Source organism: Phaseolus vulgaris, chromosome 11, assembly GCF_051622355.1.
Source record: "Phaseolus vulgaris cultivar YP4 chromosome 11, ASM5162235v1, whole genome shotgun sequence".
Classification (NCBI taxonomy): Eukaryota; Viridiplantae; Streptophyta; class Magnoliopsida; order Fabales; family Fabaceae; genus Phaseolus; species Phaseolus vulgaris.
The window spans coordinates 48,343,058-48,370,304 of record NC_143508.1 but is presented as its reverse complement, the minus strand read 5'-3'; the positions used below and the strand labels follow the sequence as shown (position 1 = coordinate 48,370,304).

General features: G+C 29.4%; 2 protein-coding genes across 8 annotated transcripts; both read right to left on the bottom strand.

Annotated features, from left to right (window-relative positions):
- Positions 1-15,365: 15,365 nt before the first annotated feature.
- LOC137829576 (Ubiquitin carboxyl-terminal hydrolase family protein) lies at positions 15,366-19,047 on the bottom strand. 4 transcript variants are annotated; one of them, XR_011084039.2, is made up of 5 exons: positions 18,366-19,046; positions 16,433-17,103; positions 15,890-16,194; positions 15,718-15,760; positions 15,472-15,606 (listed from the first exon to the last, which is right to left on the bottom strand). XR_011084039.2 is itself a non-coding variant. In XM_068636409.2 (2 exons), the coding sequence occupies exons 1-2, from the start codon at positions 18,971-18,973 to the stop codon at positions 16,557-16,559; spliced, it is 1,155 nt and encodes a 384-aa protein (XP_068492510.1). In that variant the 5' UTR covers positions 18,974-19,047; the 3' UTR covers positions 16,309-16,556. The 4 variants fall into 4 exon arrangements, 1 of the variants encoding a protein (XP_068492510.1); XR_016517805.1 differs by lacking the exon at positions 15,718-15,760 and having other exon boundaries at positions 15,366-15,606; XR_016517804.1 differs by lacking the exon at positions 15,472-15,606 and having other exon boundaries at positions 15,670-15,760; positions 15,890-17,103.
- Positions 19,048-20,131: 1,084 nt separating this feature from the next.
- LOC137822968 (uncharacterized) lies at positions 20,132-24,688 on the bottom strand. 4 transcript variants are annotated; one of them, XM_068628035.2, is made up of 6 exons: positions 24,442-24,688; positions 23,030-23,124; positions 22,606-22,870; positions 22,307-22,503; positions 21,314-21,501; positions 20,132-20,858 (listed from the first exon to the last, which is right to left on the bottom strand). In XM_068628035.2, exons 2-6 carry the CDS (start codon positions 23,122-23,124, stop codon positions 20,572-20,574), a joined length of 1,032 nt encoding a protein of 343 aa, XP_068484136.1. In that variant the 5' UTR covers positions 24,442-24,688; the 3' UTR covers positions 20,132-20,571. The 4 variants fall into 4 exon arrangements, with proteins under 4 accessions (XP_068484136.1, XP_068484126.1, XP_068484144.1 ...); XM_068628025.2 differs by having other exon boundaries at positions 23,030-23,128; positions 24,442-24,680; XM_068628043.2 differs by having other exon boundaries at positions 23,030-23,128; positions 24,329-24,490.
- Positions 24,689-27,247: the final 2,559 nt, after the last annotated feature.

Genomic DNA, 27,247 nt, shown 5'->3' with positions numbered 1-27,247 from the left:
AAGACTGGATGTAGCTCATTGGAGTAAACCAGTATAATTGCCTTGTGTTCAATCTCCCTTAATCTTTGCACTTGAATTACTGCATATCTGTTAAACTGTCAAAAAATAAACCTGTCAATTAATAATAAATTTGTTCTTTTTGGGCTTGTTTCATATTGTTCTTAATTTATGGAAAAACTGTTTGATTCTGAAAAGAACATATATAATCTGTTAAAAGCCACTGGAACAAATTGATTGTGATAGGTTCCTCAATTAATTGTCAAGCTATCAATTGAACCTTAATCACTTGCTTAAAATTGAAGGTTGTTGTTTTGTGATTCACTGGTTTTCTTTCTAATACCAGAGTGTGTGTGACTTGCAAATTGATCTGCATAATCTTGAGATTAACTTGGCTGATATAAACGTTTTTAAACATTAACAGTGCCAAAATAAATTTCTTCAATTTCAAATAAATCGATTTATTTTTTGTATACTGTGATAAATACTGATTCTGCGAGAAACTTTTAAAAGGTCAATTCACCCCCCTCTTGAACTTTGACACTATTAAACCCAACATAGTTAACCTTTGCATTGTGGTTTGTTACCTTGCTGCATAATAAATTAATATTTCTGACAATTAAATCATGATTCCAATTCTTTTTATTGTTCTTAAAATAATTATTGATAGTATGTGAAATACTTATATGACCAAACTTATTTTGCAGCTTAGTGATCCAGAACCCAACTCTTTTGTAACAAAGTATGTCACTGGGTGCTGAAAATGTTACAGATAAAATATTTGAATTCCTTTACAATATTATTTTGTATTAAAATATTCAAAATGTCTCTTTATCTTTCTTCGTTTAAAGAGCATTCCTGGTCCTCATTTTCTATATATGTCACCTTTTAATAAATGATGCTTGTGTTTTTATTGCTTGTTAATAATAAAAATAGTAATAGTGATAAAATAGAATAAAAGTTAACCCTGGTAATGTAAAATAGAATAAATTTTATTCTTTTCAGATTACAGGTTAACAATTAGAACGTAGATGGAATCTTGAATGTGTTGTTGATTATGTTTAGTGCACCACATCTATTTTGTATTTTGTTCCAAAATAGGTATTAATAATACATATAAAAATAGTCATCGAAATAGAATCGAATCATTAAAAAAATATTTAGTCACCGAAATCAAATCAGTCGTTATAGAGGTCTTCATTTAGTCATCGAATTAGCCACAACAATTATTTTTTAATTATTTCATTCATTAGCCACCGAAAATGGTGGTTGCTATCACCTTCTATTTCAGCCATCGATTTAGCCACCGATTTTTTTATAAAAAATTGGGTCGCTAATTTGGTGCTTGAATTATGGTGGCCAAATTTTCTTCGACTGATTTAGTCACCGAAAATTCGGTTGATAATTTGGTTCCTGAATTTTGGTGACTAAATTTTCTGCGACCGATTTAGCCACCAAAATTTCAGTTGCAAATTTGCGACCACTTTATAATTTGGTCGCTAAGTGCTTTGCGACTAGGGTTTTCGCTTCCATCTTTATTTGGTGACCATTTCGGTCGCAGATATGTTTAGCGACCGATTATAGTGTTTTTAGCGACCGAATTTGGTGGTCATTAAAAGTGATTTTTTTTTGTAGTGGAAGATTATGAACGTTCTACCTATGGAAGAGAATGATATACTTGAGGTAATGCAAATAATTGGATGATCTATGAGGTCTCAATTTGACAAAAGTGGTGAAGAGGTGACATTGGATTCTGTAACTAATGTTATGGAAGTTTGTTCTTAGCTGAGTTATGCTTTTTTTTTTATAAGGGTGAGGATGAATTTTGTGGTATTGGGAGGAGTGAGATGATAGTAAATCTCACTCTTAGTTATAAGCAAAGGTCTTTAGAAATTAATGTTGCATATCCTTCTAGATATGAATATTATTACTTGAGATGAAGAACAAAATTCGCTAGTAATGTTGACACCCATATCATGACCATTAGAAAGTAAAGGTAGTCCTTCAAGTAAACATGAAAAGATTTCCATTTTGATTCAGTTGTGCAAATCTCAAGGTTCTATGGATTCCTTTTCTTTGGTAACTGAGGTCACATATATCAGTGCAAGCTTGGCTCGAATAACACAAGAGATATTTAGAAATTGTAAGATGTCTCTGTTCATGTGGGAATATAGAAAAGTTGTGAATTGTAAAGTTTGGTCATATCGACATCCTCTCGAGCATGTTGACAAGAATCTTTTTATAGAAGTATTGTGAGAAGCTTGAAAAACATAGAGTTGGCCTATATCGCCTGTTTGAGATGAAAAAGACATTAGGAAATTCATTTAATACGCATAAGAATGGAAGTCAATCAAGCAAAAGCTTAACGTAATTTTCATTACTTCAATTATAAGTAATTGTGAGTCAAATTTTGAGAACTGTGATGATTAAAGACATCTTCAAGCAAGCATAAATTTGATATATATAAAAGAAGAAAACCCTAAGGTTTATCTATAAGTAAACATGATTTCTTAAGAGTTACATCATTCACTGGTGTAGGGAGAGCAATCATATCTAAGAAGCTGACTTTAAAATTCACATATCCTTATCATATTCTCAAGTGAACATGTTAACTTTCTTTGTATCCTCCATTAACCAACATCCATAGTATCTTGCGTGTATCGTAACTAAGGAAATATATATTTGGTCACAATCATCTTCTAGCATCTGATTTAGTTAAATAAAAGATCTTTCTTTTAAGATGAAGTCAATTAGAATGTTGGATTCTCAAGTAAAGTAACTTTGTGGTAAAAATATTGATATAGCCAAAGCGTTGCAAAAACTTAAATGTTATGATTTCACTTGAGAAATAAAAGAGAAGATAACAGAATCATATCCTAATCTTTTCTTGATAACATAATTTTCAAGAACGAAATTTTTTGTAGTTGGGAATAATGTAACCCCCCAAGAATAAAAAAAAACATTTTCTCTCTCTACATCTATTCCTCTCCCTTCTCTCTTCATTTTCTCTCCCATAACTCATCTATTTCAAAATCTCATCACGTCCTACAGTAGGTGAGGAGTCGAGCTACATTTCTACCCGGTCAGATTTTCAAACAGAATATAAGTTCATTTTTTTGGCTATAACGATCCTTTATTCTCTGTTTTTTCTTAGAATTTGTTCATCAATCTTGAGGAAAATCAAAGGAGAAAAGTGATCATCTCAACTTGTTATACCATATACTAAATTCCTATTATGTTTGGATAACTTGCTCTAGGTCCCTAGATCTTGTTATAATATTACTGCTTGATTTTGGAAACGACCTTGTAGATAAGTTTTTTAGATAAGGCAAGCTAACTTTAGTTTTTAATAGTACCCTAGGCTAGAAGATCTAGACGTGGAGGGGACGTGGTCCCAATATTCAATTTCTCTTAGACGGATGTTGTTTGTTTACATATTGTTTAGTTTGTTTATATATCGTTTAAATATGTAAAAAATATTAGATTTTGATGGTTTAGTATTTAAGTGTTGTTTTTTTTATGTTAAATAGACTTTTGAATGTTGTGGATTGCATTTTGAATGATACTGTATGATGAAAATGGTATGAGATTGAAGTCATACATTTGGAATAATGTATGGATTGATGTTTGTTTGTGTATTAAGTATTGATGCTTATGTGCTAACAGAGATCTCCTAGCTTCATTGATGATCTAAGTCACATAGACTAAGATATCAGGTGGTGAGAAGCTGATGGGGGAGTTCATGCACACCGTGACATATGAGATGCACAACTTGGGTTGTATTGAACTTACCTTGATCATTTCTCTTTGATTCGTTGATAATTTAAGTCTTGGGTAATGGATCAGGTGTTGGTCTTCCAAAAGGCGTTAGTTGTTATTCTGTTTGTTGAATATCATGGATATGTATATCCATGTGGTATGTGATTGTTTTATGTTGGGATTTGAAAAAAATTGAATAATTCAGAAATTGATCAATGTAATTTGGTTTTCTCTTTTGATTGAATTGTGTATATTATAAACTTTTATTTTCACTAACTTACCTTTACTTTTCTTATTGTGTTGTGAACTGCGATGATTGTACTATGTACAGGAGCTGATGATCATACAGGTGCAGAAGAGCTTAGAAGGCTTTAGAGTTTTGTTTCGAGTTATGAATTGTAAATATTTGTATTTCTATAAGTCCTAATCATGTATTAGGAATGTTTTGAAAAATTCTAAGCTTGTATAGAAACATGCATAACTTGTATTGTAATAGTTAGATGTATTTTTGAGGTGTTACATAAAATTGTAAGAAATTGGATTCTTTATTTTTTTTTCAAATTAAAAATTTTCTCTGTTTTTAAAAATAAATAAGTGTCAAATTTATTATATTTTAGTATTATAAAGGATAAAATTAAAAAACTAGATGTCTACACCAAAAAAGAGAATCTTCTTTATATTATGTTATAGATGAATAACTATATGTTGAAAAAATGAAGAGATGTAACATCCCTAATTTTAGTCATATATAATAAAATAAAAGTAAAACAAGCACTATCTACTTAACATATGAATATACAACTATCTCATAATTGTATCTAAAAAAAATTCCTCTTCATAGGAATTTTAATATATACATCAAAAGTTTAAAAACAAACAGAGCATTCAAATTAAAGTTATTACATCCTACAGTTACTCACTAAAGAACTCTATTACCTGCAATCTCATATGCTCTCGTGTACAACAAGATCATCACAGATAAAGAAACATACACAAACAAATAACAGGGTAAGTTAACTATAAAAAAATTCTATATCATTTCAATTTCAAATTAATAAACATAATTCATCAAGTCTCATACAATTTCACAAACCATCAAGTGTCTATTAAAATTCATCTTTCACATGTCAGACTTCTACTGACTCACAAAACATAGACACTTGACTCTTTCCAGAAGATTCGTGCGTTGACTCAGACTCAAAGATTTGCATCTGTCATACTATCTCACTGTGAAATCCACACAGTTATGCGCATAAATAATCTCAATATCATTTCTCCTAGTATGATAGGGTTAATTCATATAACAGGTCAAGTTAGTTATCTTTCAAACAACTTACTCATTTATATGAACCTCATTCAACTCTCACCACCTGAATAACTTCATCTATATGATTCCATTATCTCAGGAGAGTCAGGATATCTCCTTCTAGACAAATCCCTAGTCAATGCACATCCTAACAATCTTAACACGATATTTTCTTTCTTGATTAAAATTCATATTCTAAATCTCACAATATCCAACATCAAACAATCAAGTCATACCAATGTTTAGAATTTCCAAAATACACAACAATTCATTTACTAATCATATAAATGTCTAATTAAAGAGATTTTCAATTAAATATACATGAAATAAAAGTTTAGATAATTTATAAGTAAAACTATACAGAAATAAATAAAAAACCAACCTTTTAAAAGCAAAAAAAAAAAAAATTTAGTCTAGCTTGAGCTAGAATTTTCTTAATTGAGCTAGAATCAACCCTAAAGCACCCAGACTTTCATTTTTATTTTAGCTTGAGCTAGAATCAACCCGATAGCACCCAACATTTTATTTTTATTCTAGCTTGAGCTAGAATTATCTAGCCTGAGCGAGATATGCAGAAAAGTTCTGCATAACCTAATATACGTGTTAGATTCTAAATCAAAATTTCATGCAATTTATAATTTTATAAAATCTACACATTACATTGACACTTCCTACTCAGAATTTTACAAGCACTCTCATTGAGTCATTGAGCTATTATGTCAATCTATACATATATATATATATATATATATATATATATATATATGATTTCTAAATCAAAATTATTTAAAATCAACTACCAATTCTCATCAAACATTTTATTTAACTTGATTCTACAACTATTCAAATACATTCTACGACATCTACTATATCTACTATATCTACCATTTCACATTTCAATTTCAATCAACTTCCAATACACTCAAAACAAGAAACCTTGTAAACAAATTTTTTGAATTGGTGATCATGTTACCTCCACATCTAGATCTTCTAGCCTAGGGTTCTTTTGAAAATTTAAACTAGCTTCCCTCACCTTTACTTGAACAGATGCTCACGAAGAGCTCCAAACCTATTAAAAGCTTTAAGAGTAGCTTAACCTGCACCACAAAGTCCTAATAAAAAATCTAACTATAACACTAGGACTCTGATCTGACAAAGACTAATCCTATAACTAAAAGAGGCACATGCATAAACTTAGATTGAGACAAACCTACAAGTACAAAATTTGACTCAAAGAAAAGAGTAAAAATTGAACTTACTCTATCAAAGATTCTGATGAGACAGTCTTGTAGATCTCACTACCAAGAGACTAATGGCAGACTCTGATCGTCAAACTGATGAGTGAGGAGGTTAAAATCTTAGAGAGAAGGGAGAGAAAAAGAAAAAAGGAACTTCTAGAAAGATGGTGGTTCTTTTGAAATGAAACCTAATAACTAAATTTTCTATTTATATATTCTTTTCATTTTAATAATAAAATATTCATGTGTCATTTAAAATATATCACTCTTCTATTATAAGGTAAATTTCTAGATCCTTACAAGAGACGAAGATGAGAGAAATATGATAAAAAGAGTACGAAAAGAAAGAAAAAAAGATTAAATGAAACAAAAAGGAGATATAGATATTTTTCCTAAAAGTGTTTTATTACTATTTTTATATTAGTTCAAAATTTACCAACTATTTCACAAAAATTGTGCTAATAATTTTTGTAAAATTCTTAAAATTGTTATAAGTTATTTAGATTCTATTTATAAGTTAAAGAAATTTGTTCAAACATTGATAAGACGAGCGTTGACAAGAAGATATACGAGCATTGACAAGAGGAGCCTCGATCGGAGGACAAAAGATTAACATGCAAGCTCCAATAATCTTTTAAGGGAAGTCTATAAATGGAAGTTTTCCCATAAATAATGTAAAAAAAATCACAATCAGATAGGGTTGAATTATAATTTTACTCATTTTCGAAACGTTTGACAAATATCACTAATTAATAATGTTAAGAAGATGATCTGTAAAAGAATATGAAATTTTCATTAATTGATGATGCGTATATTGACTCTTCTCTCTCTTATTCAATCTTTTATATTTCTTGTGCTTGCATTATCTTTATCTCTTCTTTTCTCTTCGCGTGCCTACACTAGAAGAAAATTATTAAATAGATATGAAACTTAAAGACAAAAATTAATTATTACCATACTGATTAAATTAGATATTATGTTAGAGACTAAAAAAATCTTAAAATTGTACTAATAATTTTCAAAAAAATCTTAAAATTGTTTCAAGTTATTTATATTCTATTTAAAGTTAAATAAATTTGTTAAAACTTACATTATTTTCATTTTACTCCTTATAAACTAATTGAGGTTTTATTTGTTTTCCATTTATACTTTATTTGAATAAAGCATGAAGGTTCTAATATGTGTAGAACTTTTAAAATATGAACTTAATAATAAGAATTAAAGCATAAGATTTTTTTATAATTTTTATATTTAAAGTAAAGATAAAATAAATAAGTAAAGATGTTACACCATTAAAAAAAATCATACTATGTAAGCATTTACAAGAGGACATAGATTTACATGTAAGCTCCAATGATATTTTACAAGAAGTCTATAACGGAAAGTTTTTCAATGAAAGATGTGAAAAATAAGGAAATCACAATAAAGAGGGTTGAATTGTAATTTAATTAATCTTGAAAACTATTGATAAATATCAATTACAAACGTTTAGATGATGAGTTGGTTTGTAAAAGAATATGAAATTCCATTAAATAGTAACGCGTAACGCGTGTCCGACACCCCACCTTAATTAATAATTACAATATCAATACAACAAAATAATTAAATAGAAACTAATTTTAGAGAGAGAAAACATAATCAATCATCATATTGACTAAATTAGATACTAAAAAAATTATTTATATCTAAAGTAGTTTCTATAATTAACAAAATTTATAAATTTGTTTCTAAATTGGTATCTAATTAGCTAGCAAAGTACCAACTACTTTAGATTCTAAACTTTTTAGTTAAAACCTTGATAGTTAATTAAATATCAATTAACTAATTAGATCCCCATTCAGAAACTAGTTTATAAACTTAGAAACTACTTTAAATACAAATAATTTGTTAGTCTTTAAAATAATATATAATTTAATAACTAGCTATTACTATTTTGTAAAATTGGTTTGTATTTAATGATTTTTTCTGTATCTATTAGTATTTAAAACAAACTCTATAAATACCCTCTAACCCTTCTCTTTCTCACTCACTCCATTCTACTTCTTGTGTTTCCTTTCATCTCTTTCTTTCTCTCTATCTATTCTCCTTCTAAGTTTCATCACTAAAAGGTAAGGGAAAAGTGAGGTTAGAAATTTTTCTTATATTAATCTTTATACACATATATGTATCTTATTAACTTTTTATTTATTTTGAGCCTTATAATATTTTATATTTATTTTTGCTTCTATCATTTGGTTTATTTGTAATAGTTCATCTGCATTCTTCTTCTCATTTTTGCATTTTGATTATTCAATTTAATTTAAGTTTTATATTTCTATGATTTAAAATATTTTGAGACACACTTGTCCATTTTATTATTTTATATTTCTATTATTAAATTTACTTTCACTTATTTACTAGTCTTTTTTGTTTTAATTTTTCTTCTTATTATTTGTTTTCTTTTTAATAATATGCGGATCCTTTTTATTTTTTATGATTTTATCATTTAGTTTACTTTCAGTAATATATTGGTCATTTTATTCTTTTATGTTATTATTTTATTATTTACAAGTGATTTCAATTCCTTATTTTATTTATGTTTTTATATTTAATTTGTCCCGAATGATATATTTGTCCATTTCTTTTATGTTTCTCTTATTTAAAATTATTTCTTATGATATATGGGTCCACATCCAATTTATCCATTTAAAGTTCTTGCTTTAATTCTTATTTTTTTTTTCTTTTGTTTTAGGTAAAATATTTAGATATTATTTTTTATTATTATTTTATATAAAACGAAGATCAAAAGTAAATAAATTTTTAATTCAAAAAGTTTAGACAAAAAGTTATGTATATACTTTAAAATTATCTTTACTATATTTATTCTTTGTAATAAAGTATAAAGATAATATAAATATATAGGTAACTTCTATCTAATAAAATTTGTTGAATTAAGACTTATTTATTTTTTATATTCTTTCTTTATATGAATGTGTTGAATAGAAAATAATATTTAAACTGTTTTATATAATAAAAGAAATTAAATAAAATAAGAATTAAAGCAAGAACTTTTAATTGAGTAATTGAGTGTGGACTAATATGTAGTAGGAAATAATTTTAAATAAAGGAAACATAAAAGAAATGCACTAGAATATGACTGGGATAAATTAAATAAAAAGTATATAAATTATGGAATTAGAAAAATATTTAACTAGTAAATAATCAAATAAAAAGAACTTAGTAGAATAAAAGAATCAATATATTTGAAGAAGTAAATTAAACAATAGAAACATAAAAAAATAAAAAAGATTAGCATATTATTAGAAGGAAAATAAATAATAAGAACAAAAATTAAAATAAAAAGCACTAATATATATCTTGAAGTAAACCACATAATAAAAAATTAAATAAAAAAACTATTAGAAATAAATTAAATAATAAAAATATATAAAGAGAAATGAAGTAAAATAATAAAAAATTAATAAAATACACATAAATTTATTAAGATTAATATAAAAATGTATAACTACTCCCCTATACCATTAGCGAATAAACTAAAAAATAATATAAATTATAGTTAATAATCTATATTTATACCTATATAAAAGAACTCCATTATAACTGTTTTTTAAAAAAAAAAAATCTATTTTATTTTATTATTTTATTTTTTATGTTTCAGTCATTTTCTATTTTTAAGTATGTACTAAATAATTAATTGAAAACTGCTTTTTTATTTTATTTTTAATATTAATATACTGTTATTTTGTAAAAAGTAGTTATTAATTTTAAATTTTAAATAAGCAGTTATTAATTTTAAATTTTAAATATGAAGTAGTTTGTCAAAGTGGAACAAAAGAGTTTATAAAAGGTGGAAAACGTAAAATAGTTCTTACAATAAAATAATTTAATTTTTTTCATATCTTCATCTCACTTTAAAAAAATTATAGTTTTTAACTCTTTTTTTTATTTTGATTTAGTTGTTATCCTTTTATATCATTTGGTTTTATTTCTTTATAAAAAAAATATGAATATAATAATAATAAAAATAATTAATTTTGATCTTACTTTAATTATTTTTAAATTCGTTATCATTGTATTGTATCCGTAATGAAATTCATTAAATGTATTTATTAATAGTATAAAGAATGTAACATCATCCAATATGCTTGAATTCTGCATCCATTTTACGTTATTAATAAATGCAATTAATGGATTCTAATTACATCAAATTATTTTTCTTCCGTTTTAATATAAATATTTATTACACCAATTTAATTTTTTAAAAAAAAACAGATGTCTGCACTTCTTACAATGAACTTAAATTTTTATATATACTTCAACAGATAAGTAATTAGTTTTTTTTTTTATTTTTAACGTAATTTAATATAACATTAAATTTTTAAAATTAAATTACAATTAAAAAACTCAAACTAAAACAAAAAACTATTATGCATCCATTTTTTTGTGTTTCATTAATATTTTATTTTTTGTTTTTCAGACTTTCCCTACAATTTTTCTGTCTTCCACAATTTGTGTATCGGCCTCCCAACATTTTTTCTTTCATATTTACAAATTTATATGTAAATAGTTTTTTTTTAAAATTAATATATTTTATATATTTGGAACTTTCAAATTTTTTACACCTATAAAATTTATTCCAACAACATAGGTATATTTAAAATAAATTGTGTAATATGCAAAGTAAAAATGAAACGCTCACAATAATCGTGTTATAAATTTTCCTTTTTTTGAAGGAAAAATTATTAGGCTGATACACACATTTTCTTTTTCAAAATTCTAGTATATAACTCTTAAGTTTTCATATATAATATATGCTTATAAATTTTATAAATATAGGTATTTTTAATTAAGTCTTTAAATTTTTTATTTGAGTGAGTGTTTAAAATACTTTTTATTTTCGTTTAAGAATTTGTAGTTTGATTTTATTGTCAACTAGACTTATCACTAGTTCTTTTTTTCATTTGTAATTCGTTAATCAACTCCATTTCTCTTCTTCAATTTCTTTAATTTGTCAGATTAATTTCTTTATTTTTTTATTAAATATTGCTAATAAATTATTAAATAAAAATTAATATTAAAAAAAAAATAATTAGTTGTTATATACTATTTTAGAGACTTAAAAAATTTACTAATATCTAAATTAGTTTTTATTATTAATAAATAATTTTTAAATTAATATCTAATTAACTATCAATATTTTAATAACAAATTATTTATTTTTAAAAAAATAATAATTAAAATATCAATAACTAATTAAATAAGAATTTAAAATTTATTTATTAATAATAAAAATTAATTGATAAACAAACTAAAAGATAAAAAAATACATCATCCATTAATGATAAAAGGGAATCAGTAAAGTAACTAAAAAAATTTCTTTTTTTAAAAAAAAAAAACTTATCATTAGGTAATGCATCATATGATTATATAAACACGTCATATGTGTAGCAGTATGGACCGAACAGTCAGCACCAGATGCTTCCACAGCCGAGTCGACCGAACGATACACGATCATGCAGGATGATCGACACCTTTGGTCTATTAACGCTTAAATCAATGTTAGCAAAGTTAAACCATCATTACGAATTAGGTAATACACCTCTAAGTACGATCGACCTCACTAATTCAGCCTAATAAGGTAAGCCCATTAAAATAATATAAATAGCGCATATTCCAAGAAACAAGGTACATCATTAATGACTTAATGACTGTACACTTCTGAATGCCGAACGCCCTTTGCTGACTTGAGCGTCGGAGTGCCTTCTGCAGGTACCCCCATTCGGCATTCTTCTCAGAGACTGAGCGATCAGGCGATCGAGACCTAAAAGAGTAATACGAAGACTGAAGGAGTAGGCTGAAATGCGAGCTGAACGACCAATAGAAAGAAAAAAGACGAAGTCAGTCAACATTTCTCTAGGTCCCATCCCATCTTCCTAGTCGGAACAATTTTGTTTCTCTCTCACATTTTCTTTTTCTCACATTTTCTTTTGTAATGAAATTGAATGAGGAAACATTGAATAGAGTGGTTAGTAGTAGTTGTAAATAGCCCTTTTAAAGATTCAGAGTGAGAACATGGGAGTTCTGCAAGTGCCTCAAAAAGTAGATAAGTGCATAAGTGTAAACTGATGAATGTGTAGGGTTATAATGCTCTATGACAATGCACTATCACAGCTTCTTGGTGTGCAGAAATAGTACATATCTAAAACTATTGAACTTGCTGCCAATGTACACATAAATCATGTGCTCAGGGACACATTGTACCCATAATCATAAAAATTTCTTTCACACCTACTTTCATTTAACAACTCTCTATAATAATATAATTATATTTTTATTTAAAAATTAAAATTAATATAATTTAAACATTAATTTAATGAATTGTGATGTGAAATTGGTGTTTTTACTGTGTATGACGTGACTATTAGTACTGTTAATAAAATCGAAGTTTTATCTTATTTAATGAAAAAAAAGAAATGAATATGTAACTATTTACTTATTTTTGAGATATTTTGTTTTATATTTTTATAATAATTATTAGTTTTTTTAATAAAATCCATGCTTAGTAATGTTTTTGCCATCACATAAAAAAATAACATAAAATTAAAAAATAGAAAACAAAACATGAGGAATTAGATCAAATTCATGCGGAAAAAAACTCACAAAAATAATTTAAGTAACTACCTTGGAAGTTTAAACCAAAAAAAGAAAAAAAATAAAAACAAGAAATCAAATAAAAGAATATTCTCTATAAAGACAACAAAGAAAAACAACTAAATCATAAAAATTCAATCAAATTGACTTTCGTTTGCATTCATAAAAATCATATGATATCAAATTGACCTCATATAATAGATGTTAAAAAATACATTCCAAATTTTATAATTCAAAAATATATTTTTTTTTATTTACATCTCCCAAATTGTAGAATCTAAAAATATTTTCTGAATTCTACAATCTGAAATTTTTTTTTCCTTAAAAAATTATTTTGGATTACAAAATACACCAGATATTCTCGGATCTGAAAATACCTTTTGGAATCTACAATATAGAAATATCTTACCGATTTTATAATCGATAATGTATTTTTTTAAAGAGATTCATTTTGGATTGTAGAATCTGGATGGTATTCCTAATCCAAAAATACTTGTCGTATTCTATAATCCAGAATTTTTTTAGATCACCCATTCCAAAAAGAAAAACATCAATATAATAAAGAGTATTTTTGATACTTTAAAAAGTATGGGGTGACACAAGAAGCTATGAAGGTGCAGGGACCCAAATAAAAAGGAAGCTATGTCTTAATTGCAAATGATTTTTCTTCATGTACCCTCATGATTACTAATCGCACACCTATAATAAAGAAAAAAACTAAAATATCCTCCCTTGTTGTACCACACTACCAGTGCACTCTTTGGGAGGAAGAAGAAGATAAAGAGTAAAATGGTGGGTTTAGTTGGAAGTTTGTTCCAAAAAGCTATATATGTTATGACAATATTGTTCTAGAAATTTTCTTTTGGAATGCATCTCATATGTTTTGGAAATTTTTTTCCAAGAAGCTTGTCTTGAAAAGTTTATTCCACAAAGTATCTCATATATTTTGAAAAGCCTGTTTCAAAAATTGTATTCCAAAAAGCTCGTTCAAAAATGCATTTCATATATTTTGTTTTGAAAATAATGTTATGAAAATCCTGTTTTGGAAATTGTGTTCTAGAAATCATGTTCCAAAAATTACAGAAAACTTGTTCCAAAAGATTTTTAGAACAGGTAATCTAGAAATCACCTTTATGATGGTAAAATGGTTGTTTTAAAAATTATGGGGTGTTGGAAGAAAAAGTAATCGATTGTTAATAAACTAGCCCATATACTAAACTCGACTTCAATATTGGGCCTACTATTGGCACCACCAAATTATTAAATAAACCCCAACCAAATTGAAAAGGCTTTGTTGTTAGTTAAAATGTTAGACTCAAGTTACTTTAGGATGATATCTAAGCATTTCGACTCACTCTTGAGACGAAACTCTAAAAATTAATTTTGATGATATCAATACATGAATAGTTAACAAAAATATTTAATTGTGAGAAAAATTTCATACAAGTTTTAGTCTTCAATAATTTAAACTCGAAGTTATTTTTATTATATAACAATGTCAAAAGAAGGGATGAAATACATACATTCAATGTAGGTCTAAAATAAAGTGTTCAAAGCAAGTTTTCAAATTTTTCTCACACTCATTAAGCTTTGGATCAAACAATTTTGAAAAAAAGCCATCCTATTCTCCCGTGTACCTATACCAAGATAAATCAAATTTATCATTCCATAAAGATCAAAAAAATTATTGAGACACACTCGCAAAATTAGCTATTGTGGGTTATGTTTGGACCAAAATGTGTGAACAACTGATCATCAAGGAAGAGTTAACACAAGATCAATGGCTAAGTTTTGAGAAAGTCACCCAACAAACTTCTAGGAGCAAGACAAAGAAACTTGAAAAGAAGCTTCATAAGACCAATAGAGTCATTAGGACTCTTAATCATGATTTAATATGTAATAATTTGATTTTGTATTTTTACTTTAGTTCTACTTTGGGATAATTCTTGTTTAGTTGCTAGATTAACTTAGTTATTCTTTAAATAATAGTGTTAAACCTAAGACAAGGTGATTATTGGAAGATTTGATCTAATAGTCTTGTCTCAACCGTCTAATCTTAAATAGTATAATCTTTATAAAAAGGTATAGAAGACTCATGATTATAATCATAACAAATAATATCTAGTTTTAAACTAATATCTTTGTTTTAAGTAAGTTATAAAAGAAACTACAAGATCGTCATGTGATAAGAAGCTCAAATATTGTCAAGTCAGCAATCTGTCTTTCAAAAGATCGTATAATAAAAGATAAATACTCACGATGAAACTCTATAACAAGATGAAAAATCGATTTGAATTAGTTAAATTGTCTTAATAAGCCATCAACATGTTGACTAATGAATTCTAGTAAGGGTTTCGCACAACAAACTAACTTTTTGCATATTAATAAAACATATTGATTAATAAAACATTGTCTTTCCCTCTAAAAAATGGGCTATAATTGGTTATAAATTTAATGGTAAACCATCTTGTCTAAAGTCATTTAGCAGTTCATGTAGTGATTTATAATACATACAATTATGTGATAGCATCCAAAGTAATGTACTACCCCTAGAAATCGTATGTATCTAGGTAGTAGTCCCCAAGAAAGGATATATTTTCATGAAATCTGAAGCTCTTCATTCAGGGTATGTGTGGTGGAGTTTCTTCATAAACACTTCTAGGAGAAAAATAAAATTAGCTTATACATAAATTAAAATAAAAAGGAAGAGAAGATACATGAGAGAAAATCTATGAATTAACTTATGAATAAATAACTTTAACTTACAGCAAAAATAATTTCAATTTTTTCTTGTTTTTCTTTTATATTCCTGATCAATAGAGAAAAAATGCCATCATAAATCCATTCTACAAGGCTTTAATCATTTGATGCAAGGAGAAGCTTCAATTTATATCTTGAGAATAATAATATATGAACATAAGGAGTGAGGGAATATTACCTTGAGAACAACTAACGACTCTCACACCAGCACTGACGCCTAAGTATGATACACATGTGAGAAAGCATTTAGAACAATCTCTGCACCAAAACTCTGATGGTTGCTTTAATGCACTTCAAGCGATTATAGCTCTTTAACTAGTCAGCCACAAATGTATCAAAGGAGTGCCAAAATCTTCATAGAAGCATCTTCAGATTAAGGCAGCAAATTTACGCTAAAGCATCCGAAGCATAATGATGCTGTAAATACTTCCATGCCTAGCCCCTTCTTTTGATGAACTTCTAAATGTCATTTTTATCATCATGCTGAAAAGGCCTTAAGACCAATGATCAAATTAAATGTGGGCATAAATATTGGCCGAACTATGAGCATCAGAAGTTTAAACGATAAGACTTTTCTGAATCACTTCAACCTCTGACTGCAATGAAAATATTCTAATTTATGAAGTCAAATTTCACTTCTGATCACAGCCTTTCTAGCTATAACCAATATTCCTAATCCATCAACAATTTTGATGTAGAAGTATGAGGAGATTGTACTTACATGGTTTTTCTTTTAAGTAAGGCATGATATCCTTACTGCTGCATACTTTTCCAGTTAAATTTCCTACCAACTAGGAAGAGATGCAGAATTCCCGTATCACTAAAAAATCAATCAAATTCAACTTCTAAATAATGGCTGGTAAGGAATTCTTGTTGTCACACAAATCAATATTTCCTCTACCACAGAGTGCCATAAATTTATCATAAAATTGCAACAGAGGACACTTGTCTATCAAGTTGGAACCAAGGTATGCATCTTTGAGGAACACGGTACTCCGTTCACCTTTATTAGTGAGGTAAAATATCCCCTGATGCTTTATCAAGCAAAGCAGTAATTGAGAGGGCAAAAGACACTCTGCATGAAATGCCTCAAGTTGTGCAGATGTCATCCTCTTCTCCATGGTCAAGCTCAAGAGCTCATGAATCACTGCCACAGTTCGTTTTCTAGCTTTTGGATCAGCAGCATCAAATCTCCTTGCATTCAAATAAGGAGAAGGGAACTCCAACTTCTGCCACCTCTCAAGATGCTTAAGGAAACCAACATTTGGCCTAAAACCAGCAGGAAAATTCATTTTGAATGCAAATGGACCAAGGTAGTTCCCATCTCTTGAAATATTCACCTTCCTCCTATCCCCGTTTGCCTTCAGGTCCACAACTCCTTCCTGTGCCAACCTAATTCATGTATAAATTAACTCATTTTGTACCCAAAAAAATTATGTTCAAAGTCTCACTATTTATGTCGTTAGAGAACACCTTTTCACTGAGAAATAATCACCTTTTTAAATTAAAAGGGCTTTTAAAAGTTGCAAAAAAATTAAATTATTATTCAAAATAATCTAATTCTAACCCAAAACTAAGAAGAAAAAAATTTCTTAAAAGTTAAACAAATGCAAACATGTATCTAGAAATAGCAACTTAAACAAAAAAAAGAAGCAATTATTTTAGCAAAATAAATAAAACTATGATCGGTAATATTATGAGAAGTAACCATTAGAGTCTTTAATTTTCATAATGTTATGGAAGACCATATTCATGGAAGGGTACTAAAGTTATGAATCATGGACTATGTTGGAGATCAACCATTCATCAGTAATTATATCTTTAAATAAAGTATATAAGTAGAATATGATTTGAGAGTCTATCTTACTAATAATTGTTGACCTATAGTGTTACTCAATATCGGGTTGTTATGAGAACATTGGCAAATAACTAGTCCAACATACTTGAGATAGCTGGTCCTCAGAATAAAAGGATACCTTGAAGATCCCTTATTGACCAATGATATGATTAAGATATCGTTTATAAACACAACATAAACTCTATCTTATAAGGTTTTTACTAGTAACAGTCTAAAATAGAATATTCAAGGGGATGGAAATCTTAACATAAATTCTATCTTATAACTCGTTTTTACCAGTAATAATATCCAAGGGGATACAAATCTCATATAATGAATTATTTTAATAGGAATGAGTTAAGTCTAAACCCAAATTCTAACATACTACAATATTTTTTTTGTGAAGGATGAACGGACAAATAAACATCAAAGTCAACAACCAAATTAACTTTCTTCTTAAGAGTTGTGTTCTTTATACACCCATACTTTTTGTGTCCATCACTTTCCTTAGTATTCTTTCTTACATATCATATTTGTCTCTCTTTTCCTCTCTTAGTAATAAATTGCAGCTCTCTTCTAATAACAAATTAACTAGCGGAGACAATTTCTGAGATGAAAACATGCACAATATTTAAAAACAAAATCCTAAAATTTAGCAAATTCCAAGACATGTAACATGCAACTGTTACATTGGTTTGCTCGGCAGAATTCTCCGAAGAATCTATTTGGAAAGAAAAAAAAAATCTTCACAATTTAAAGCGTTCAGATGCAAAAACTTCTACAATGTATGTAATGATTATTATCCAAACACACGTACCTAGTCTCTCTAGCAGTGACAGCCAAGGTGGAATCCCAATCCTCCAACAGAAGACAGTCCCTTCCGCGGAAGGGCTTAACCGCGAAAAACTGCGGGTATTTCGGAACCAAACAGTCCTTAAAATCGGAGGGAAGGCCCAACTGAGGCCCAACGAGCTCCAGCGTTTGAAGCGGCAGCTTGCAATCGACGCAGAGCATGAGCAGCTTCCGCAGGTTGGTAACCAAGAGGGATTCCATGGAGGCTCGGGCGTGGGCCTCTTCCTGGGCTAGGGTTCGGGCCCGGGCCGTGAGAGAGACGGAAGGGGGCGTCCCGGCGACGCGGAAGACGGAGGGGTGTTTGTCGATGAGGGCCATGAAGGCCCATTTGCGAACGAAGCCGACGTTCTTCTCGAGGTCGCGGAGGAAGAGGGGGGAGTGGTGGGGCTGAGACTGGATGAGGGAGGCGAGGTGGAGAATCATCAATGGCTTCTTCCGCAGTTCCATCACTCTGTCTAGTTCCGCCACTCTGTGATAAGTTTTCTTCTTCGGCCTTCTTCCGCCGCCGGATTTGTGCCTAACGCCGAAACGCACGTTTCTTAATGCGCCGAAAGGAATGGCGCGGCGGAACATGGCAGCGGCGAAGGAGAATTTTGAAACACAGGTTGAGAGCTTCAGAGCAATGCAAGGGGGAACCGAGAAATGGTTTAAGGTTTTTTTTTTTTGGGTTTAACTTTTATAGAATTTATTTATTTATTTTATCTTTGTTTAATTGAGATGAACATAAATATTATTTAGTTTTTTTTAATTATCCCATTATCATCACATAAATTTTTCTGTGTTATACAAATGAAACAAGAGAGTATATTAGAAATATTTCCAACACATTTAATTTCTTTACGCCTATTTTACATATTTTCTTTTTATTAGAGGACAAAGTTAATGGATAAATTTGGACAAATACTTATATTGATTATAATAATAAAACCTTGTATTGTTATATTTTGTTGTATTATAAATTATAGTTACATATATAATATTGCTTTATAATTAAACACTTGTTTATATAAAGTAATGTTGAAATCTATTTTTATAAAAGAAAATAATTTTAATTATTAAGTTAAAAAATAATTTTCTTAATAAAAGAGAATAATTTTTATTACTTTTAATTGTATCTAAATAAACATTTAATTCTTTTTACTAATTTGTTTCTCTTCTTTAAACAATATAAGATATTTTAGATAAATAACTGAATAAATAATATGAAAAATATAACAAGTAAAAATAAATAAAAAATGTATATAATTAATCTATAAAAAAAGCTACAAAGCTAAAAATCAACAAAATTTCCATTTTATCAATAAAATAAATTAAAATTTACACAAAACAACATATTAACATGTATAATTCATTTTACATTTATCAATTACTTCACCAAATCTTACTCAAAAGTTATAATTTATTAAACTAGTTTAACTGAAAAAGTCTTCAATAGACTTTTCAAATACTTTTGCCACACATAACTTAAATGGTTTGTTTCTTCTATTCTTCCTGGTATTAATTACAGAGAAAAATGTTATCAAGACAATTGCACATTTTTTTCAATATATTCTTTGATATCTTATTCTAGCCTTACTACTAACAAGTTCTAGTTGTAAAATCAACATGATATTGTAACCAATAATCACTTTGAAAATATCCAAACGCTTAAAACTCAGTTACTGGAAGGATTCTACAGTTTTTAAACGTCAAAAAAACATGTTAAGGTAGTGTCGTTGACATATCAGAACAGAATGGAATGAGTTTAGTTCTCTACATTTGATGAATTTCAAATATAGAACATGTTATAGACTACGTGATTTCTCAAAAATGGCACATTTTGATGCAAACTAAAATGCATGGAATAAAACAGAGCTGATATAACAGTTCCATTTCATTCTGTCCATAGTACACATGCAAACCTACCTAAGAATCCTTCAAAATTGAATCACTCGAGCAATACAAGTAAGAATATAATACATTTGGCAAAATCCTGAAATGGTCTTTCAGTCTTGAAGTGATGGTCAAGAATGTCAACTTCATCTTTCACCCAAATGTAAAGGCAAAACTCAGCAGCTAAATCTATACTAATGATAGAAAGTGAAATGAGCACTTCAAGTACAACATCAAACACAGCCTTGGCTGTGAGTAGAAGAATGATCTTTAAAGCGTTGAGTGAGTAGAAAAGGAAGTTACTTGGCCTTCTTAACGAGATTAGAGGTTCGAAACACAGCATCATCTCTGATGAAACTCCACCAAATGTAGGTTAGAGGAATGGTAGTGGCATGCCAAATAGCATGTGCATCAAAAAGTCCATGATATGGAGGGAAATCATAGATTTCTAGGAGCATTGCAAGGCCACCAGAAAAAACAACAAACAATAGCTTCCAACGTGAAGGATGCTTACTACAACCAGCCCAAACTGCCCACATGGAAAGCTGTGCCACGGCCATCACTACACAAACTATCATATTCCATCCTACAGTAAGGTTGAAAATGTTATCAAAATCAGCACAAGAGAAAATGGATAAGAGAAATGAAAGATATAATAAAGAAAAAATACAAGTCAAAACTTATGTCTCTCTCATGTGCACATAAAAGCTCTTGCATTGGGAAACTTGCAGTAAACTCATAACTTCAATTTTGTTAAAGATGGTAGCTATTCAAAACCAAATCCAATCTTTGCACCCCCTCAAAAATCAGTCTCATATGCTTAAGGTCAAAGAATGGGTTGGAACTGGGAAGAAAAATGATAAGCTAAGAATGTTGTCAATAATCTTGTGATGGAAGCAGAAGCCACAAAGATGAAGGACATACATAATTAACAGAGATCTCAAGATACGTGATTTTGTCAAGGAGATCAATAACAAATTGGTCCTGCCTTCAACTCCACTCTAGGCAATAATAATATAAAGATTACATGACAGGACATACCGTAATCTAGTAAATAGAAGTTGATGTACATTACGTGGGTGGTCACAAAAGCAATAAATGGAGCAGCAACCATAACTCTGGTAGCCTCATCCCGAACACTGAAGGTTCGTAAGATGGCTAAAATGAGGGAGTATCCAAGGAGAACCACTGCAGATGAGTAGTCTAGTTTCTCTGTTAGATCAACATCTCTGCAGTACAAAAAGACGCAGACAATTTAAATTTAAGACTAAGAGAGGAAAAGAAGAAAAGAAAAAAGAACTTCAGATGAAAGGGAAATTTTAGGATACATAAATAGCTATGTTCAACTATTAATGTGACATGTTTTGTTTCTTTTTCACTGTTAAAGTGGGATTTTTTAAAGCAAGACTGAGGAAATTTCTTGAAACATCAACATAATTCAGAACAATATAGTAATTAGTTTAATTAAAACCGCTTATATATTATGGACTACACAAAAATGAATTTTAGGTGAGCCTTCTTCAAAGATGTCAATGAATCTTAGTATTAGAAATATTCTTAAACCAAAAATAAAATTAAGAAACTGTTTCTGCATTAACATTTCATATGCATACATACACAGTGATTCAATTTGAGTCATGTCTTTTGCCAGCTGATTCAGACTTCAAATTAAGAGCTAAAAGGTATAACTTCACTAGCAAAAAATAATACAGACAGATTGACACCACCAAAAACTAATTACTATTTATGGTCAAATAGCAAGGTATCCTCCAAACAGGTAGCATTATAATTATTCTTAAACTAAAAAATAAATTAAGAAATTTTTTATGCATTCACATTTGATACGCTTATATTTTGATTCAATCTTCATGAACAAACAACACAGCAGACAGACTGATTAACACCACCTAAAATAATCCCTATTTATTAATGGTCAAGGTTTTTATTAGCAGGATAACCAAATCAGAATGACATTATTAAACACAAAAATCTTTAGATTCAGTTCAAAATACTTAAAATATCTGCATATCTTACCGACTGTGGAAAACTCCACTCCAGAACCAGGAGTTTAGTGATAAGAGCCCATATATATGCCACAGACCAGCATACTCATAATATGCCTTCTTTCCATCTTTTAGAGGCAATTTATAGTATATAAGTATGAAAAAGGAGACCCAACCATGAAAATGCATTGCAAGATTGAGAGCAGAAAAAGCCACAGAAGCAGGCTCCTGGTTAAAAGCCACAAAAGCAGTTCATTAAACAAAGGCATTTAAAATGATTAGATGCCAACACAAATGAAAAACTTAAGTATGGCTTCTTTGCCAACAAACCTGCATCCCATATAAACGCCTGAATGGCCATTTGCCGTGATATTTGACTGTGCCAAGGTTCTGTGACTCCCTTTCTTTCTCTCTATCAACCATGCAGTAGTACCGACAGTCACATTGACAATCCCATTTTTTCCATTGTAAATAGAGTGGTCCTTGCTGCATGTACCATGGGCGATCAGAAAATTCTCCATCTGAAGAAAATTTACAGTTTGGAAAGCATCTTTGGCCAACACATCCAGTCTGCTGACATTGTGCTACACAACCCCTGATATCCAAACCAAACAAGAAAAAAAAATTAGATGGAGAAATCCAACAAAATTCCACTTAACTCAGGGTAACTTAGAGTATTTGAATGCAATGAAGATTTCCTAGATACTACAACAAGCAAAACTGAAAAAGGAGCAAAAGGCAACAAGTAATGAACCTGTAGCTTGGATCAGCATCACCAGCACTTGCATCAATTACCTCCACAGACCAAGAAAGCACCAAAAGAAAAGCACACACCCAACCATCAAACATCTGGCTACATAACATTGAAACACAAAGGTCACATACAAGGTTATCAAACTCGAGAGTTTACGTAAACTCGTAGAACTCCATAGACTCGAGTCATAAACTTGTAAGAGTTTACTTCACATGAAAAAAAAAATTAATAATAAATAACTACATTTAATCCTGAATGAGAATTATATAACTTCAAAGTACCTCAAACAAAAAAATTCATACAAATACTACAAGAGTTAAATTATTCAAGTCATAAAAATTAAATCATTAGAAATGAACAAATGTGAAAGTTTTTAGGTTCAATCCTCTAATGATATCCTCTCCTCCATCATCTCCATCTTCATCTTCATCTTCATCACAATCCACATTGGCATCAAAAGTTATATTTTTAAGATCAAATGCAACCTCAGTTGAATTTGATCCACTCCCAGACTTTCTTAAAAAATACACTGCTCCAAATTCAACTTCTGCCAAAAATAAATTGCAGCAAGTTTTCCCAGTTAAAAAAAACAGAGAGCATTCCAATCAAAAAAAAAATCTGCAGCCCATCTTGTAAAAAAAAAACAGAACCCTAATTCCCTAAATCACACCACATAACAATTCAACCCTAATTCCACACCACCTATCTCTAACCTTATATGATCAACGGCACCTCCGCGCACTCCACAGAAGACGCAAAGTGAAACGAAAACGAAAACGAAACGCGAAACCCTAAAGGTGAGTTTATTTAATTTAATTTTCCCCATTCAGAACGAAACCGTTCTGGGTTAAAAGGAAAACCCAGTTGCACTCGCCAACTCGGAACAGACTCGCGAGTTTGACCGAGTTCATCGAGTTCACTCCAAGTCTGCTAGTTTACTCAAAAACCGAGCGTACTGCCGAGTTAACTCGGTAAGGGTATGTGGACTCGGACGAGTCGCGAGTTTGACAGCCATGGTCACACGTCTACACCAGCAGAATTATGCAAATGCTACCAAAGTGGTGCATGCAAAATTCTACATTTCTGCCCAAATAATTCTCCTTCAAACATTGGTAAGCGAAAAAAGGAAAAAAAAAAAAAGTTAGTGGGGTGAGAGGAAAGCACACATAGTTCCACAAAATTTAGTATATTCAGACACAATAAGATCTTCAAATCAAGACCCACATCTCAAATCTCGTGAAAATGGAATCTTTACCATTGTGATAGATCGGAAGTTCAAAAAATAGAGAGTATACATACATAGCAGAAGCAGCCAAAATCGCATCTATGCAAAATTTGCAATAACAGTACACGTTCTAGTGAGAGATTTTAAGAGGGTAAAAGGAAAACCAAAAAAAAAAACATCTTGATACCGTTTTCGGCGAAGAAAAGGTTGAGATGTTGCAAAAATCTGAAGTGGGTGCTGAGAAGAATCAACGAATGGGATACAGAAGAAGGAGTCTTTGCGCGTGACAGATCGGGGTTGCAGGCAAGTTCATCCCAAGGGTGAGGAGACCAAACAAACTTCTTCTTTTGAAAAAGGTTCATTTGACAAAGAATTTTACTTTTTATATAAGTGATTTTGTAGTGAAAGGACTTTGCAAGAATGGTTATAAAAACACAGGGATTGGGTTCTTATAATGATACAAGTATTATTAATTATGGGAAAAAATTAATAATTTAGCCTTTATTATGCTAAGAAGTACAAATTATAATGGTGATAAAAACTAAAAATATCTCTTGAAATTTGATAATTCAAAAAGCTTTTGTTCAAATTTTTAAAATGTTATCAAATTCTCCAAATAAAACTTCTAGGGTAATTTCATCACGTTCTAATGCTTGTAATTATTATCTTAGTTCACCTTTTATCTTAAAAAAGAACTCACATTGTTTGATCTCATTTGGAGTAAATTTATTTTAATATTTTTTTTTTGAAGTATATTATCAACTAAGAGTAAGGAAGTTGATTTCTTAGTGGTTATTGTACTATTTTTGTAACTTTTCTATTCTTCTTTATATTTCTGCAAGTATTATTTGTATATTTTGGGTTAATAAATAGATTATTTGGATAGAAAAATATAGTGCTAATAAATTAAGTTTTTAATTTTTTTTTAATAAATTGTTATGTACTATTATGTTATAACAAATTGTGTTTTGGTTATTTGGTGTGAATTCTTTTTTTTTTTTTTGTGAAATTATGGATTTCATGGATGATAGAAGTGTGTAAATCTTAAAATTCTAGGTTGGAAAGCACAAAATTGAATTATAGATGATAAATTGAATAACATCGAATCTTTTGGTTATACCAATTTTTACAATTTGGTTTGATTGTCTCTTACCTTCTTTTGACTTATACGAATTTTTCACCATCCATTTAATCCCTCTACTCATAGACATTATTAGTTGTCTATTACAGATCCTCATTTGTATCTTGTTGTTGTTTGTTGTCAATCTTCACACAAAGGTGTTGTGAGTCCTTAATGTTCTTGCTCACTCCTTAGTGTATCCATTTGTTTATCTATTTTCCAAAGCAAACATTTATATTCTTCCGATAATCCACCTTATTTCCACTATCCCACTAAATAATACATGTGTCTACTAAGGTCCATCTGCATCCTTCACTATGTAAAGCTATTATTACCTTGTCAAAAGCTTATCCTTTAAGAAACACTCTAATTTATGCTACATATTTCTTGATGTTATAATTGTTATCTACCCACACCTTGTAATTTTTCTTGGCTTTCCTACCCTTCCTCGTCAAAGTAAAGTCAATATATGATCCTTTGACATTTCCTAGTAACTACAAATATTTTATACATATGGGCATAGACACCAATCAAAATAAGAAACAAATGATTTTGGAAATCAATTGGTTATTCACACCTAAGTGTTTACTTGTGACTTAGTAAATATCTTTTTCTCGTCTATCCTTTCATTTTTAAATATGGTTCAATTTATCTTATTCCATATATTCCATTTAAATGTGATCCACATGCATTTCTAAACTTGATTTTCTTTACTATTTAATTATGGAATCATGAATCGTTGAAAGTGTTGTATAAAGAAAATCATTGTCCATAGGTTACATAATTCCACACTCAACTTAGTACCTTACAAGTGAATAATAGATTACAAGTTGTTTCTCGTATAATTTTGCACATGGTACACATAATACTACCAAATGATACTCCCTTTATGTATTAGGTTATCCCTAGTAGCCACTCTATTCTAAATCATGTAAGAAATTATGTAAATTAATTTCTATAAAGTGACTCACATGACTTAGAGTTTGGGCTTTGGGCCCAAATATGATTTAATAATAATAATAGAATAAAGGCCCATTGGTTAATGTGAGAAATATATATATCTGATGATATACCTAATGAAAACCTACATCTGATGGAGATTGGGTACTAAAGACTATAGGGTTCTGCCTCTGCAAATAATAGTTGTCTCACTGTTAACCATCACGAAAGTATGAGACAAGAACGGAATTGCAAGAGATAGATTAGGATAAAGGAGATAAAGTTAGTGCTCAATTAGGATCACTCATGGATCAAGGTAAGTGCCTATTTCTTCTTGATTATATGATTGTGTGAGAATCATGATATGATAAGATCTATTTGTGAACATAGATTGTATGTGTTCAATTTACGTTTATTCATGTTTTGACATACATGTGGTATCTTGTTGCTCATTATTGTGATTCTCCATTAATGTTTTTTTTTTTAAATTTGAAGAACCCTAATTTTAAAAATTATTCCCAATTTAAGAACCCTAATTTAAAATTAAGGTTTATAAATTAAGGTTTTCATTCCTCTATAATAGTTCCCTAATTGTCCTAAACCATCAAAATTAAAGAACCTTAATTTTAATTAATTCCAATTAAAGAACCCTAATTTTAAAATTAGGGTTTATGGATTAAGGTTTCCATTAACACGACCCTAATCTTCCTGCACCCAACGGCACCATTAACGGTGTTGAGAAAAGAAACCCTATAAGTTTTTTTTTTCTTTTCATTACGTAATTTGGCTGCCTTTTGATCGTATATAATGTGGGTAGCTTTTGGTCCAGTTTAGGATCAAAGACCAGACTCCTGGCTTTGGAGTGGGTAGGCCAAACAAACACAGTGCCTTGTTCCATCACCCTTTTGTTCCAAACAAACACAGTCCCAGTTTT